This window comes from Trachurus japonicus, chromosome 18 (genome assembly GCF_045865225.1).
Source record: "Trachurus japonicus isolate A0001 chromosome 18, Traja_1.0".
In the NCBI taxonomy this organism is placed as follows: Eukaryota; Metazoa; Chordata; class Actinopteri; order Carangiformes; family Carangidae; genus Trachurus; species Trachurus japonicus.
In genome coordinates, this window is record NC_140924.1 from 30,964,378 (window position 1) to 30,982,749 (window position 18,372).

General features: G+C 40.5%; 1 protein-coding gene across 7 annotated transcripts in view; it reads left to right on the forward strand.

Annotated features, from left to right (window-relative positions):
• Positions 1 to 18,372, forward strand: part of kcnip4a (potassium voltage-gated channel interacting protein 4a) — a 137,368-nt gene that overhangs the window by 110,533 nt on the left and 8,463 nt on the right. For 6 of the 7 annotated variants that reach the window (XM_085806397.1, XM_085806393.1, XM_085806396.1 and 3 more), the window contains one exon: positions 14,133 to 14,257. In XM_085806397.1, the coding sequence (XP_085662523.1) occupies positions 14,133 to 14,257 (125 nt within the window). Of the gene's footprint in view, positions 1 to 12,683; positions 12,784 to 14,132; positions 14,258 to 18,372 lie in introns of all 7 variants that reach the window. The other variant, XM_085806392.1, reaches the window with a different exon arrangement.

Genomic DNA, 18,372 nt, shown 5'->3' on the forward strand with positions numbered 1-18,372 from the left:
TCAGATGATATTAAATATTGGTTGAGTCTTGTGGTTCTCATTAATTCAAATCTCAGATAGCTCTGTGCACACCATTACTCTTATTAAAATAAGATTATGCACAGTTAAAGCTTAAGTGTTATAAAAAAGACAGAAAAAATCAACTCTTTCATAAAATCTCTAGAGCTTTGAAGCTGCATGTGTGGTATTTATTTTCAATCAAGGCTGTATACCAAGTGTGCCCATTCAGCACGTTTGTGTTTTAATTAGCCAACAAAATGAATAATCATGTTGCCACATGAATCCAGTAACAATATTTTCAATAATTAAGCCAAGGACATAGGTTCTCATGCATAATGCAGTAGCTCCTTGCCAACAGTATAGCTAATTGCAAAATATTTGCTTTTTTCTCCAGATGGATTGAATGTAGCAGACTTTATAGCTCCGTCTAATTTCCAAAGCTGAAAAAAAAAGTCTTTGAATGCTTCTTGCAGTGTCTTTTTAAGTCTGATTGTTGAGTGTGTTTTTTTTTGGTGATGCCTTTGTTTCTATCTCTACCCAAACTTTGAGTGCATTCACTCCTTCAGCTGATTGAAGATAACATTTCTGATGGAAGGAAAGAGGGGGAAATCGCCTGCAAACTTCACTTGGGTGCACTAATTTAAAGAGAAGTGGGACACTGAGATAGAAAGTGCTGACTTGTACGTATACTGAACCAATCTCATTACCACTGACTTGGATGGTATACTGGAACCTTTTGCTGTGCAGGGATAAGTCTTCATTTGCAACAAGTTTGATAAGATATCTTACATCATCAGCTGTGAATCCATCGAGAATTTAAGGTCCTAGCACATGAAATAATAGTTAAACATTTATAAACACTAAACGATGATCATTTAAGAAGTAGGCTAATGGATGCACAGTGTCAATCAATCTAACTTCACTTGAGTGTTGTTGCAGATCATGAATCATTGTCACAAAACTGGCTCGCAGTGACCTTTTCATTACAACAGCGAGTAAAAGCCTCATTGTTATATGAGTAATTAAGAGGTAAGCAGCCCTCTGAGCCACTTGAGATGCTTTATCGGCCAGGTCTGGATTTCCTATTCATCTCTTTGCTACAGTTTATAAAGAAAACTAGATTCTAGTTTGAATGGTTGTTTTGGGATCTCAGACTCTTTACCTCAAATGGTGAATATCTTATCATAATAAAATCCATAATGTAGTTTTCTCTCTGAGTAGCTGGTAACATCAGTTTGAGTTTTCTGTCAGCAACAAGAATACTGATGACTCACATAGAAATGAGTCATAACAACCTGATTCCCCTTCAGTTGTTTTTTTTTGCCATTAAAGCTCTGGATTTGTAAGGCTGAAGTGTGATAAAAACTTCCTCCCTTGTTCTACCATATAATCTTTAAAATGGCTGGAGTAGAAAGGGCAGAGAACCTTTTCCTTCTAACGCAGAGCAAGGTTTTCTCAGAGACGCACTATCATTGAAACACTTCAAAGTGACAAATGATTGCAATTAAAAGCACGGACTGCTCTTTCCCCCAGATTCCAATAAATGCCTCAGCCCTCTGATGGTGTGTCATTATGGCCGGCGTGAGAGCATGCTCTCCCTCATAAAGAACCGTGGCATCCAGTCCCCAGGACTCCAGTCAGTGCAGTCACTCACACTCAGTTCTCAACAGTAAAGGACAGCATTTTATCTGTCCATGTTAAGGCTGAAAAATTAGCTTCTTCCACTTGAGGACACTAACATTTCTTTGAGTTACGTACCAGTGTCACTGTAAATCTCTCTCAATCATGAAGAATAGATAAGTCCAGTCCTTTATCTGTGCACTAGTCTTCTTTTACATCCAATCAAATGAAATGAAAAACCGTCTTTTTCAACACCTGCTTGTGAACCAACCTCATCAGACATTCTGGCACAAAAGAATCAGAATTATCTTTTCTTTTGAGAAAATGAATCAATATTTCGTTTCGCTGTCACCAAAGGACCGAGCGAGAGCGAGGCGACGCGGATCGATGGCACGATGCGCAGAATTGTCCCCATCCCACGTTGTTTTGATGACAGGAGCCTCGTGTCAGCTCAGCCGGAAACCAAGGGCACATTTGCAAGTCACTGTGGTGCTCGTAGTTCTAAAATTTAGTAGCACTGTCTCCAAAAATGGTTGCAAAATATGACTAAATGGCTGCAGTCTGGAGACTTGGCTAACCTTAGGGGAATCATCAAGGCTTTAATCCATTTGGATGTTTACACAGTTCTATTTCCAGTCTTGTTGGACTCAGATTTATTTGGATCTGCCTTTTATCATTGGCAGTAAAGCTGAAAACTTAGTGTCATGTCCCAGGATAAGTAAATACATATCTCACCAAAATGCAAATCAGTGTTTTTATTTAGGGCCATGGCACAGACACTTGTTTGTGATCTCACTTATGTGTCCAGTTGGTTTTGGTTTAAAGACGGGCCATGCAGTGACCCAGCCGTCCTATCTCCTGTTCCTCAGTCCATTTTCTCTGCCATTTTCCTGCCTGCCATAAGGAACTGGAGGCTGTTTTATTAAATAACGCGAATGACATATTGCTCTCTCCGGTTCCAGTCTTCCAGCTTATTTGTATTTGGGGCCCAACAAATGGGAACAAATGGCACATCTGTATCCACCTCCCTCATCGCCCATGTGATTTATCTGATATAAAACGAGCCTTTCTCATTACACAGTGGGGACTGTGTTTGAATTACTTTTCTTTTATTGACTTGGATCTGCAGATCTAACACTTGCAGAAGCAGAATATAATCAGCAAATGTCCACCGTTGGCAGCTCTGGTATTCAGGATGTCGGCTATAATTTGTTTTGGAGCATTAGAAAATATTTGGTGCCGCAAACGGGAATTTATTACACCTCAGGAAAGGCGAAGTCAGCCTCTGCAAAGGAGCTAGATGTTTTATCTCCTGTCTACAGGCGAATCTGGATATGCAGGCATTAGATTTGCTGTCGCACTTCCCTTCACCCTCTCACTGTTCACTCATTTGATATCAGTTGGCATATTTCTATAGCAATTTTTGTTTTTGGCAGATGGAATAAACCACCTCGTATCTTCTCCAATTTACTTGGTGGCACCAGCATATTTTGTGATTTCACAGTAGAGCATTGAAACTTCATGTAGTCGTTGCCTTGCAGTACAGTATGGACAGAGTGCAAAGTTTCTCCATTCAAAATGTCCCATTCCACTAAAGGACATGTAGCACAACCTCCCAAACGGTTGAACAGTGTTAAATTACAACTGATATCACATACTATATCTATTCAGAGAGGCCCAAATGTTTGAGAACATTTTCACATTCAAGTCAAAGTGTTTTTTTTATGCTTTTAAACACTTTTTCTGGCAACTGCTCCATCGAGTTTGGACTGTCCATAGGCAAATGTGGTGTTGATGGAAGCAATAAATCATAATGGCAACCCAACGCTTTTCCAATGTTAGTATTCTGCTGGGTGGCTTGTGCCAGTGACGTTGGTGTAACTCCAGGTCAGCAGGTCAGTGTGCTGTCCTTCTGCTCTTGTTTTTAATGGGAGGGAATCATCCCAGCATGGATAAACTCCACCGCTGCTCATCTGCCCCCCCATCCCCCGTCTTGCTGGGTGTAATTTCAGTTAATTGCTAGCTGCCAAGTGTCTGTCACATTTGTCCTTGTTTTGTCCAAAAACAACAAGCAGCCTTGGGACTTGGGACACTGGAATAAGGTGTTAAAGTGGACCTGCTGTTTTCAGACAACATAAATATTGGGTTTAAGAGTGGCCTCCTTGCCTCTGGCCCTTTTGCTGATTGTCTTAGATTGAATTTGACCAAAAGGCTTTGGCTCTGCAGTTGTGTAACCGGCCATATGACAATTTGACCTTCTGTAAATGTTCTGTGTATACTGGTATTAATATTGATTTGACCTTTAGTGAAATGAGAGTTTATATCCATAATCAAAAGAGGTATTGATCCATCAGAATGTAGCAAATCATTAACTTCAGCTAAATTAGAGAGTTTTTTTTAATTAAACAAGCTCTTTTTTTGTCCATTTGTTTTTTTAAGCCTATTGATTATGAATTATTGATTTAGATGACATACTATTTCTGCATGGGCAAGATTGAATAGTTTTGAAGCAGAAAGTTGATAGGCTAAGGTTAAAACATGCAGGATGTTAAGTTGTTTATTAGTGTTTATTCAGTTCATCAATTTAAATCCGATGTTACAGCGAAATGAAACATGTTTCATCTTGGAGAACATCTTTGCTTGTAACAGCAATTCCATGGTTCTGACTTTGATACCATCTGTTGTGGGATCTACAGGAGACAGATTAAGGTGTTAAGAGATTAACACCTGGAAAAAATCTCTTTGATACCTGGTGTGACAGTAAAAATGTCACAGTATTCCTTCTATAGTGTTTGCTGTTAAATCAGAAAGTCTGGGGCTGTCGAAGAAGCAAAGTGAAAATGTAAAATGTTTAAATCTTTTTTTGAATTAACTTTAATTTATATATTTTTTAAAGCAAATGCCTGTGGGGATAGTGGGTAGGAAGTAGCAGATGATATGTCTAGATCTATCTATCCATTCATCCATATATCCATTGATCTTCTATATTGCTGGTCATTCACTGATTCACTGACTAAGTTTCCCACCGAATCACTTAGTTATCCCCAGTGCCAGAGTTCCAGTTCTCTGCAGTTATAAATAACCTGTGAACCAGGAGCCACTTTGAACCATGACCATGAAGATGCAGAAAGAGCAGTTTTTTGTCCACTCCCATTTCAATCACTCAGACATGGGACATGACTTGATAAAATATCTCAGAAAAGGACTTGTGATTATAATGTGCCTAAAGAGATGATGAAATCATAATGGAACACGAGAACTCAAATTCCAATTTCCCTGAGATGATAAATTGTAATTTCAGTTTAAAGCCTGAAAGTAACTGATCTCATCTCTAGCTAATGCTGCTTTCGTTATCCATACCTGTCCACCGTTTGCATATTTTGCCCTTACATGGGCAGAACTGCAGACACAGTGCAGCCTTGAACTGGAAACCCTTAGATTGGTGTTTGATTGCTCTGTGTTGCATTGCCAGGAGTCAGAACAGCCTATATTAGGAGCTGAGCTCAGGTTGAGATAAGATCAGTGTTGAGTGTGGTTCAGGTGTTACGTTAGACTGGATGTTGTGTCATCAGCTGTGGGAGCTTATCGGTGGGAAGCCTCAGTGCAGCTGCATCAGTCTGATTCATGTCAGTTTCATTTGACAGGACTAAACAGTCACAAATCCTCTAGTCAAACGAGACACATTCTTATCAGGTTATTGATTATTGACTTATCTTGATTAGAAGCTGTATTTCACACCTGCACCTTTAGCTGTACTAATTATTTAATAACAGTGCATCAATAACTGTCAAACATCATGTAACAGGGGCGGTGCGTGGCGCAGTGGGTAGAGCGGCCGCCCCATGTAGAGGCTACAGTCCTCGCCGCAGGCGTCCCCGGTTCGAATCCCGCGTCGGGCAGACCTTTCCTGCGTGTCATTCCCCCTCTCTCTGCCTCCCCATTTCCTGTCTATCTCTACTGTCATCACTATCAAATAAAGGCAAAAAGCCGAAAAATATACTTAAAAAAAAAAAAACATCATGTAACAATATAAGATCAATCAAACAGTGATATTGAAATATTTTGCTTGAAGTCTGCATTTACAGTAAAATGAAACCTGGTCCTTTAATAGGGAAACAAATTGTCTATGTTCCTGAAAAAATGTGCTCATTCATTAGCTACATGCGACTTTTAAAATGCTTAAATTCTGATTGTGGCTAAAGATGATTTGGTTTTTGTAGTAAATAAGCAATTTAGGGTTATGTTTGTTTTTTCATCACAAAAAATATGAATGATGTTAACGAGCATTTAGATCTTGTCCATCCTCCAGTCATTTTATATTATTTTCAATCCAATGCTCCCAGTAGGCTACAACAAGTGTTGAAATGATAACTGTCAGGTTCAGATTTAGTCACAAGTGGCACATTAACTCCAGCATGTTAAAATTGTCATTGGGAGAATATTAGCAGGATCTTTTTTAGCTTTTAGCTCAAATCACCTCTTTGCCTAAACACAGCAACTCTCAGTCTTGTTCAGACTGATTTTTTCATACTAAACACACTGTGACTGGATTTTTCTTTTCACTGCAATTAGTTAAAGCAGATATCAGTGGAATGTTTTTGTTAATATAAGTCCTAAATAGTCCTATTTTCCGTCAGCAATCACTTACATGAAGTATTTCAGCCTAAACACGAGTCTCTCCGTCACTCTGCTCTGCTGTAACCCGAGGAGAAAATTTTCCTTGTGGGATACAAGTGTTATCCAATGAGGGGAGAGAACGGCATGAAGGGCTGTGTGTGCAGCCAAGGGATGCGCGTGAATGTGGTGACGTAGCACGAGGACCAATTGATGCCTGACAAGGGCGGGGGCTGCTAACTCATGGTGCGTTCAAGGAAACTCGTACTTTGTGTTTTTCCTTCCTGTGAAGTCATACCAGTTCGATCTGGTACGAGTTCACGGGTCGGAAGTTACGAGTGGCCGTTATAGGGAACTTTCACAGACAACAGGACGGTAAAAACACGAGCTACGGGTTACCTGGAACGCTACCAAGTCGTAGTTGTGACTTGAAGCTGTAACTTACGGTTTCAAAAGCCTGCCTTGAACACAGCATTAGCCGAAACGGCCGTGCCGCTGTTATCTGCTTTAATTGAGCTACATTTTCCAATTTCCATTAATTTATCAGCTAGTAGGGTTAGCTAGCTGACTCACTGACAAAAACAGGCATGTTGGTGTATCTTTGAGAATACTGGTGTCACTTGTTGCACAAAAAATGGAAAAATAATGGAACCAAAAGACGTTTCCATTATTCAAAGGGGTTTTCACGTTACCAGTGTGGAAAAAGGCCTTTATATTTGAAGCATTAACAGAAACCCAGAGGTCAACGAGACTCTTGCAATTAGACTAATTCGGCCATTAACTGTAACACAGAGCCACTGACTAAGTGTGGCCAAGGATCTCCCGACCATTGTGGAAGCTCTGTAGGCTCACACGCTCGCTGCTGCTGCCCGTAACACTATCATGTAAACTGTAAGATAAGATAAGTTGTGCTCCACTGGATTCATGGCCTACTTTCGTGAGCCCCGCCTTCTTTGGCGCCATGGTGCTAAAGGGACAGAGAGGAGCTAAACAGTGTGAGTTAAGACCTCATCTCAGACACACACACACACACACAGAAACAGTAGGTCTTGAGGAAAGTCTTGTGGTGCTAGTATCATGCACACACATAGCAAACATATTGTATGATATTGGGAAAAAACTTTAAACTTTATTTATCATTGATCTGTTTAATGTTTTCTGTTATCTATGTGTAAGGTGACCTTGAGTGTCTTGAAATGTGCCAACAAATAAAATGTATTATTATTATTAGTAGTATTATTAGTATTATTAGTGTGACTGCTGAAGCAGTCACACTATTGTTCTTCTGTTTGGCCATTTTCTTCCGCCTTTTTACGGTCTTCTTCTAGTCCTTCATACTTTGTGCTATTTCAACAATTCATATATCAAAACGTGCAGCTTTTTTTGAACTTTATCGGCATTACTTTTCTCTTTTTAACTATTTATACTTTTTAAAATATTTAACTTTTTCACAAAAAATCTCACATTCATCAAAGTCTCAACCTCTCTTCTTGACAACTCCACTGTAGTGTAGGGGTTAGGGTGGATGCTTGCAAACCCTAAGGTCACTGGTTCGAATCCAAGGGAAGAACTCTTGTTATGTTATGTTGAATTCTGCTCTCCTCCCCCGCCTTCAATTGGTTACAGGTGTTTGTTATCTCCTTGATTACTCATACCAGTTTGCAGCACATCATCACATTACAATGAATGACAACAGTTTTGAAAGCAGTGTGCTCTCTGTAGCCGAGTGGCAGAGTAAAGGTTTAGTGATCATATGGTCATGGGTTCGATTCCTGCCTCAGTCTTTTCACTTCATTGCTTGACTTTTGATTCCAATTATTCAGCTGTCATTGGACAGTCTTTGATTCCTCATAGTATAAAGCTCATTGTAACTCAGGTTCTCTGTGGCCATATGGTTAGTGCTCAGCCTGAAATTCACAGACATTTTCATTCTAAGTCATTCAAGCTTGACTCTCAAGCTTTCTTGATGTTGACAGTGTGCAGATCATTAACAGACAACAGTCTCTGCAACTGTGTGTGCACTGTGGCCTAGAGGCAGAGTGGAAGTCTAATGACCATGAGGATGTGGGTTCGATTCTGACCTTGGTCAAACATTTGTATGGTGATCACAGCTTGCACTATTTGCTAATTCTGCAACAGCGTTCAGTTGCTGTCAGCAGTCACACCATTTCCATTCTTGGAAATGCTTTTTCTAGTTATTAATAGTTTTCATTTGAATCTTAAACCAAGTATGGGGCTTTTGCACTTACTCTATTAACTGCACACTCTTGGTCCCCCAGGCCATCATTTACCTCTGTGTAGCACTTGCTGTACATACACCCTCACAACACAACAAAGAAGCAGCAAGCTCAGCAGCTCCCTTGATCAAACCGTGTGCTTCAGCACAAGAACTGACCCAAGATTTATTGATCTGACGCAGTCGCCCGTGGTTAACCGACAACATTTTAGTTTGTACATGATATAGATTTATCAAATATTTATTAGCCGCTCTCTTTCAGGTCATGGATCCAATTGATTTAGGGCTAGTGAGGTTTTGCCCTCCAGTTTAACTTTACCTTTGAGGTGAATGACTCTTGAATCACGGAGCGTGGCAGTTGAACTATGATTGATCAGTCCAGAGTCAGACTCCTATTGGAGAGAAATATTTTCACATTCATTTTTGAGTATTTTTCGTGTCTCAGTCAGCTCTCTGATTAATAAGATCCTGTGTACTGTGTAGCATTGTTGTATCCTACAAAGGTATAGTCACACTAGACTCTGTGGTAATGTCAGATTTTTTTATACGTTATATATTTTGCTGAGGCATTTCTTTTGTTACAGCTCTCAGAGGGCATTCACTTTCATTCTCTTGTACTGCTGCGGGGCAAAAGGCAAAGGCAGCTTTGTTACTAAAAGGTGGCAATGAATTACATTCTTGAGGAGCTGTCTCGTCAGCTACAACCTGTCACTGTAAAAGCAGTCACCCGACAAGCTTTGCTTTTTTTTTTCTCTCTCTCTTTTTTTCAAGGAAGGCAAAAGTATGGCATGACTTTGTATGTGTGTGCACGTAATGACTGCATCAGTAACATGTCAAATGTGTAGAGGCTGCATAATCCTCTTGCTGCGTACACTTGATTCTTCAGGACAACAACGACCCACGGTTCAGGGTTTCTACTAAAATGGAAAGAGATGGTGCTGCAGCAGCAGGACAGTGAACTTTGATCTTTGTGGGTTAGGACGCAGGGGCACAGCACACGCTGCGCTCAACATTATCATACACATACTGGAGCGTCAGATCCATTCTGTCAATAAACTGAAAGGGCAAACATTAATCAGACAGCCATGACTGCATGCTCTTTTCCTGTCTGATTAAGTGCTGTGTCACTCATGCTGTTTTATTCCACTTTAGAGATCATTTTTATATTGCCTGTGTGTTGGCTCAGCTTCGCTCTCCTATAGCTACAGTATGGCACACATCATTTGATTTCACTCTTTCAGGCACAGTGGGCACTGCACCCCACACTCAGTGTTTTAAAGGTGCTGAAGAAGACATGAAGCCTGACCTTGAGTTAGAAAGGATGCCTCTGTGTAGTACAGTAATGTGTCCAAATCCAGCCAGCTTGCTGTCAAGACTAATATATCTTGGTAACAAAAGCAACATCTGTCTAGTTGAATCTCAGAGAGGGCACTCAGACGTCTCTTCTCCTCTCTGGAAGGAAGGTGTGTGTCAGGCAGCTAACAAGAACAGATGAGAGCTTCACTGAGTCTCCTCATCCTCTAAATCTCTAAGTTATTGTGTCATTACAGAAGGTGATGAGAACTGGCCCAAAGCTGACAGCGAGACTGTCAACAGTGTGTTTCTTTCTTTCTTTTCTTTTTTTTTATAGCTCTCGGATTTTGTCGTGCGCTGTGATGTTGGTCATTGTGTACACTCTGCCAGTTCTGAGCCAAGAGCTTTTAACCATCTGCTCTTTGTCTGCAGAGTGTTTAACTCTGAGCGCTGCGAGGGTGAAAGAGGCCGAGGCCACAGCAGATTTTGACTTTGAAACTTTTCTGCCAGGGGGTCTTTGCCAGGTTTGTTGAAAAACAACAAAAATATATTTGGCAACAGTTTGAAATAATGCTTTAGGCTGTGTGTGGTCAAGCTGCGCTCTGTCTCAAACTGTTCTGTTTCACATTTATCACATCAGAATAAAACGCACCAAAGAGTAACACAGAAAGTCATAATGTAATTTGCAATCACCGTTGGAAAGGAGGGCGTTTGGTTTAAAGTGAATATATCTTCAAATATCGGATGGCTTTCCAGAAATTTGTTATGTACATTAATTAATACCTGATAATTAACTGATGATACTCTCATCTCATCTCATCAGTCTCAGCTCTGTATTTTCAGTTTAGTGCTAATTAGCATATTCTGCATGTTAGGTGAAGTGATGAAGAGGGCAAATATTGTTTATGGTAGCATTAGCATACCAACATTGCTTTAAGCATTTTGCCTAAAGCTCTGCTGTTCCTTATTATGACCATACAGAGCTGATAGCATGACTGTAGATTTATTTATTTTATACTGTATGTATTTTTTCTTTCTGCAGCCTCACTACTTGCCTGACTGATTGTGTGAACTCTAAACAAACTTTGTAGCTTTGAAGGGTCCAAAAGTGAATGCAAATAAAGAATGTTAAAGGGACAACGAGGAGTTTTGGAAAAGCGAAGCGTTTTCACACTACATTTATGAGCCTCCGCGCGCACCGTAGAATTCTTTGACCAGCGCAAGACAGACTCATGTTTTCATTCATCAAGAATTAAAGTCAGAGGTTCGAATACGATCACATACCGTCGTAGTTCCGACCATAAACGGCGATTCAGCGGCGTTATTCTCATGACTCGCCACGAAACCGAAAGTAAAGAAACGCTGGTCGGCTCGACCAGCATTTCCACCACCACTAATAATAACAAAATAACGATAGAGACAAAACAATATATTTATCGAAAATGGGCCCATTAACAAGTGTGGGTAGCGGAGATTCATCCACTTTAACGTGAGACTTTTTTATAACCAAATAGAAACTCCTCGTTGTCCCTTTAAGGTTTTTTATTGTTATTATAGCCAATATGAATCAATAGACATTGATGTTGATAAGTTGTGGTATTGATTTTATGGTTCTGGACTTTTCCTCTGATCACCTTATTGAACTTACACAACACAACACAACACAACACAACCTTTTCCAGGTGTCATTTTTCTCCTGGGCAGTAGTTGTACACAGAGCCATTCCTCAGCTCACAGCCAATTTCCTGCTGGACCTCCACCATGTTGCCAGACCAGGTTACAGATTTATGAAGCACTTTTCACAACCTCTGCTCACTGATGTAATTGTGGCCACTTTGTCCCGTTTTAACCCTGCTTTACAGAGGCCTCTTAAAACCGCCATCGGCCGTCTTGACGTTAGGTTTGCTAATTATAAACAAGCCAAGCTCTGCTATTATTTTTACCTGCAACCTTGAAATTAATGAAGTGCCTGTGTGATTGACAAATGGTTTTTAGCACCGGAGGGCTCATCTGAACACCCACAGCTGCCATCAAAGCTCACACTAAATTTTTCAGAATAGCCGGGAGCGGGAGGGGAAATGGTCTTGTGCGCTCTGAGGCAAGCCTGTGAACTTATTACTCTGTAGCTTTCATCCTCAAGAGCTGCACCATATACTGTACTATATCACACTTGATTATTTGTGTATCGTGGTCATCAGTTGAGATATCCCACCTTTTGTCACACCTGCGTGACAGTGTCACAGCCGGGAAAACGTTCTTTTGTCCAGCGCCGTGTGAAAAGAGCAGACACCTGATGTGATATTGAATTACACCGTGACGTGAGGTCACAAGCACCTTATCGTATGTCTGTGCACCGATGACCTACAGCGTGCTAGGAGACTCATTAATAAGTCATGTGACCCAGTGCTCTACTTTTTCCTGACTTGCAGCTGATCTAAGACGTTGACCACAGTAAACAGTATCTGGCTGCTAAACATCCACACGGTCACTGTGAGCTAATTACTCCGGTCAGCTAAGTTTAGCGTAACAGATCTGCGAGCACGACTGTAATACTCTACAGGAGCAATGCTAGTGGTTGGATAATTATCAGTGACTCACAGTTCCTGTAACTCAGGTTCATTCTAGTTCAGTTGTGTGTGTCTGTGTCCTCGTTAAATTAACTTCATAAACTTTGCGGGATTTTTAAGTCAGCCAATTTAAAAACTCGTGCTGGCTTTCGGAGCTGCCATGGTGAAGCTTTAATCCTCCAGTGCAAAACCACTGCGTTGTTGTCCTGAAGAAGCAGCTATGAGAAACAGTCTTATCTCCACACTGTGTGAACTTAAATACACCTTCACCTCTTGCATGTCCAATTTGCCCAGAATTGCACTCAGGCTGTTACAGTAGATGCGTGGGTAAGACCTAATGCTGTATTTCCCAGGTTACCCTCAGATTGTCCACAAGCGCGGAGTGAGAGCACGACTCATGAGGCTCTTTCCATGCTCCACAGCCAAAAAGGCATCCTCCAGTAATCAAAGCAAGTGGCTCTTCCAAGGCTCTCTCACTCTCTCTGTCTCTCTTCTGTGATGATTTGTCTTTGGTTGTTATCTAAGATGCTTTTTCCCCTCTGTGCCTTTTCTCGGTAAGGGTGCACACACTCAGTATAGGATTTAGTCACACATGAATGCACCAACTGAGATTCAACTGCAATATTCTTTTTTTTAATCCTTTTTACTTGCTTTACATTTTTCTCTTGTAGTTTATAGATGAAAACCTTTACCTTTTGAATCTGTGAAAATACCGTATGTGATAATAAACTAAGATGAGAGTATTTGAAGAGTTCATTTTGCAAAAGCAGATAACTCCGTTTTTATAAAATTCTAGAATCTTCATTTTTTATTTTTTATTTACATAAGGTGATATCAGTCAAACCAAAGTTGAGTGACTTTGAGATGTAACAAAACAGACATATCTCAAAAAAATAATGTTTTATTGAAAACAACACTATGCAAAGAATAATTACAAAGCCTCAGCTCATTTTTTGCAATTGAACTTCATTTATTTTTTCAATTTCACGTGTCAAAATGATTTTAATTTCCTCCAAGGTTGTTACAGTACAACAAAAAAAGCTAAATTCTCACCACATTCAGCTCCTCAGCAGTGAGTGTGTGTGACTTCTGGACTGTCTTGACAATGAAAGCCAACATTAGAGGGAATATCTCCCAACATCACCTTTGAATGCAAAGCATTAGCTCCACAGCAGCGGGTTAAATGTGGTCTTTTGATAGTCCTCTGGCTGTGGGCCACAATCAGACCCTTGGAGCTAATGAGGCATTTAGACACTGTGTCACACTTCAGGTATATGAGAGTTCCTGCGCCAACAAGGCGAGTCAAACGCCGTGCTGCGGGGACAGCGCCGTCTTTGACAGGGCCTAGACAGCATCTGCCATCATTACAGCCCCATTAAAAAGTTTCACAGGGTTCAGCGGCCCTCCTTTATGAAGAGGCACTCTGCCACAAAGACTATGTTCCGGGGTCTCAATAACACTAATTACCTCTAAGACGCCTTTCACATTTTTGTTTGTTTTTTGTGTAGCATTTGGAAATAAAAGGACCTGATATCATAAGGAGAAAAAGGGGCTTCAAAATTGGTTCGAATTGATGTATTTTCTTTGTTATGGTGAAGGTTATCCAGACTTTGTGGCCATGTCATGGCAAACTGTGGCATTTTGGAGAAGTTGCAAATGTCCAGGTTTATTTACTTAGCTCTTGGTGATATTTGGGGGGTGGGGGTCTAATGGGATGTCTCAAATTCCAGCCTCAGAAATTTTAATTAGCAAAGACTCGCAGCATCTGTTCACATTCTGACCTTCTTCCTCCTCCTCTCCAGACAGCGTTGAAGATGAGCTTGAACTATCCGCAGTCCGCCATCGCCCCGAAGGCCTGGAGCAGCTTGAAGCCCAGACACGTTTCTCCCGCAAGGAGCTACAGATCCTTTACCGCGGCTTCAAGAATGTAAGTGACCGGGCCACCGTGCAGCATCAGCACCATATATAATGTACAGCTCAGTGGGCTTTGTTCCCTCCGAGACATCTCTTTCTCTTCTGAACATCAAAAAACATGTTTTTCTTTGATTATGTTTGATTTATTCTTTTACAACCCTCTGTTGTTGGCAGGGGTCTTTCTACCTGGGTCTCTGCAAACACCTCCACTTCATCTATTCAGCTCCATGTTGCTCATGTAGCAATAAAATGATAACTATGCATTTAGGGAATGATATTTTGCTGAGTCATCTGCATCTTGCACTAAATGTTATCAAGTCAAATTGTGCTTACCACAGGAAATTGGAATTTTTCCGTACGTACATTGTTCATTGTGCCAGAGATAATTGGGTCATACCTCGAACCGATTCAGGAAGATTACTGATGAGCTATCCGGTCCAATCTCCTGGAGAGCAGCCCACATAAAGCCACCTGACTTCATTGTCACCTCTAGTGTGAGGCGTAATGAGATGACCCAGAATTAACTCAACCCAAATTGTCTGGCATTGAAAGAGAGGAGCCCAGCGAGAGTCCTGTGGTAGTGAAATTCCCATGAGGCTTCAGTTTCCTGTTGAGCCTGCACTGCGCTCCAGCCAAGTCCCTGCAAAGCCTGCCCATTAGTGTGCTTCCACTTGAGACAGCGTAAGAGGTAAGAAGTGGACTAATGAGGCCTTTAATTTGTGCCACACACTTCGCCTGACTTACTGTAACACAGAGGGAATAGATATTTCATATGTTTATAGACACACTATCTTTCTTTTTTTTTATTTAAGCTGCACAGCTCGAGGAACAGCAGCATTGTTCCATTGGTCATTGGACCACCTTGGATGGATCTCTATGAAATTAAACTTTCATGGTACCAAGAGGATGACGTATAAAAAGTCTCTTTCTCTACTGTAGGTCATGGTTTTTACTTATCCAATGTAATATGACGTCTACAAAATGTATGGCACTGAATTTTGGAAATGCCTCAACAACTATGGATGGATTGTAGTGAAGTTTAGTGAGTTTAGTTTGATGAGCTCCTCTAAGGATGAATTCTAGGAACTTGTTGATCACCAGGTTTTTCACTTCAAAGCAGTGCTATGTCAAAGAAAAGACCTCACAGAGATATACAAAAGCTCGACTGTAGATTTTTAAATTTTATTCTTCAGTACTCCTTCATCTGTATAATAAGATGGATGTTGTTGAGGCAGAGGTCCAAATTTGACAACGACAAAGACTTATTGCTCATAAATTGTAGCCACTAAAAAGCTTTTGTGCATCACTAAGTCTAAAATGAAGCTCATTTTTTAACTGCCAGGGTCAAACAGCTCGTCTCTGCTTTGCCTCAACCTGGTGACATTGGCAGAATAAAGGTAAAGCTTTTAAGGCCGGCCAGACTAATTGAAGCTGGCAAGGTTCCCGTGATGAGAAATCTGGCCCTTTGTCCTTGGTGTCCGGGGTTTCGAAACGAATCAAATGCCTCTAAAGCAGGTGACAAGATGACCCCCGTTTGTCTTGACATTAGACTTTATATATAATCCACTTGTGGTGCTGGTGCTGAAAGTCGTGGAGCTTTGGCTTCAATCTAGTACTGTGTCCATCAGGGGCTCAAAACACGTTTTCTGTTTCTGGAGGTTGAATCTGAGCAAAGGTCGATGTAGAGAATCCATTGTTTCATAAATTCCTTGACCCCAGACTATAGGAAATAACACAATATTATCCTCATGTCTGGCTAAATCTTCTGGGCTTTCACAGTTCACAGTCCAGGGCATTGCCTCGGGCGTTAGATTAAGATCTCACAGTTTCTATTCCATCAGTGATGATGCCTCTGTTCACAGGTTTATTTCATTCCCCACACTACTTATTGCTGCATCGCTTCATGAACCTCAGAAAGGAATTTCATGCCTGGCTGGTTCTGCATTTCACAGATTGTATTTGTGATTTTTATTTTCATGGATGAGCTAATTCTACAAGCATATCATGAAATGAATACAAATACATGTCTGACCTCTCACTCTCAGTCTGATGAGCCAGGCACTGAATAATGTGCAAAATGAAACAATATCCAAGGGCAAGTGGAAAACCACACCCTCATTTACACAACATATCACTTGTTACTATTCCTATACTCATTACTCTTTGCCCATTATGTTAGTTCATTAGGTAGATAAAGAAATGCATGGATAAAGATAAACAAAATAACTATACAGTGTATGCACCTTGACACTTTATGTCTTAAAGGGATAGTTCAACATTTTAGAAAATTGGCCCATTGTCATAATCGCTATAGTCATATCAGTAGGTTCGTTACCTTTAATTTCTTGGTGTGCCTCATCAAACTCATCAAATACAAAATCCCAAAACTCCAAAACGCTTTCGTGGAGAAGTTGTGACCTGCACAATCACCACGCTATGAGATAATAATGGAACGTTACGAAACAGAGCCATTTTCGAGGTAAATACAGGGTAAATACAGAGTCTGCTTGCTGAAAAACTGTCCCTGAATGCAACGCGCATCAGCGGTTTTGCATGTATTTACCTCTAAAACAACTCCGTCTCGTAACGTTCCATTATTATCTCATAGCGTGGTGAATGTGCAGGTCACAACTTGTCCACGACAGCCTTTTGGAGTTGTTGGGTTGTGTATTTGATGAGTTTGATGAGGGAAACCAAGAAATTCCCTTAGCCTCCATAGCATAGCCCTGAGCAGCTCGCCACTCTGCTCCTCCGTTCTAAAAATAGCTTACACCGACAATTAAAGGTAACGAACCTACTGCTATGACTATAGCGATTATGGCAATGGGCCAATTTGCCAAAATGTTGAACTATCCCTTTAAACGATGTAGGAAATAGTTAAGGAATGAGAGACTTATTATTCCAGTTGAATCCATATCTAAGTGTTGACATCATCGTCATTTTTTCATTCATCAGTTTGACAGTTAGAGGAACTGATTTCTCCCAAAGCTCATTGTCAATGACTTTTGTAAAGAACAGTGTGTGATTGAAGTCCTGTCTTGTAACTAATAGTTTGTCCTGATGGAACATTATGGCAGTTATCAATGGAGTGTAACTGTTCCACTGAACTCTAAATTGAACTGCAGTGACACGTTCTCAATTGCAAAGCGACCTCTGTCGTCAATGTCGTCATGATCACGGAATTTTACCGACCTTTAACTTCCCCTGAGATTTGTAAAGAAGAGTCAGCAAGGTTAAAAGAAAGATGCTGACTTGGAACACAGCCATTCTCATATTACTGTTCCACTTAATCAGTATGTTAGTCGTGTTGACAGCTGTAATTGCCCATCTGTGTACCCACACACACACACAGGCGTGCACAGACTGTACAAGTGTAGTGAAATGGTGTATTTTAAAAACTCTATGTTCTCGCTTTAAGCATTTAATTACACTATATTAAATTTTCCTTGCACAGCTTCAACAACAGGTTGACTGTTGACAGTGCACCCACTGCAATGTTGTAGAGCATAAACAATGCTCTAATTAACCAAGGCTCTACTAAACAACAAAGAAATACTGTCTGTGTCAGTGTACAAAGATGCTGTGGAGCAACTTTCCTTTTAGAGTAGTAGAGTATTTGATATTCTCTTAGTGCTGAACATCTCTGCAGGCTCAGAGTTGTTCATTGAACTGAAAGACACAACAGAACAGTGGCAAATACAGCTGAGTTATTGTGAAATGTCTTTGTCTACATTCTTGAGTGTTAGGTGAGAAGATTGATATCTGTTTAAATTTCTCTCATGACATGGCTATCTTAGCTTAGTGGGCCGTCTAGCCATGAAATAGACGTTGTAGTGTAGACATTTGTAGTTTTTACATCTCTTTAGTGAAGATTAACCAGATTATGTTTATTAATGAGCTTTAGAACTACAGTTGAATATTTTCCCAGCTCTCTTCTCACTGTTATTAGCTTAGTAGGCCTACTTTTGTTTATGAGCTGAAGCTAAACCTGTCCGACATTATACAACTGTATTTTATACTCATTATCAAATTAGAACATTAAAACAGACTAAATTAAAATATTCTATAAGCAGGCTATCATGTTAACTCAGTAAATCTGATACCTGCTGTTAGAATTATGAGCAAAAT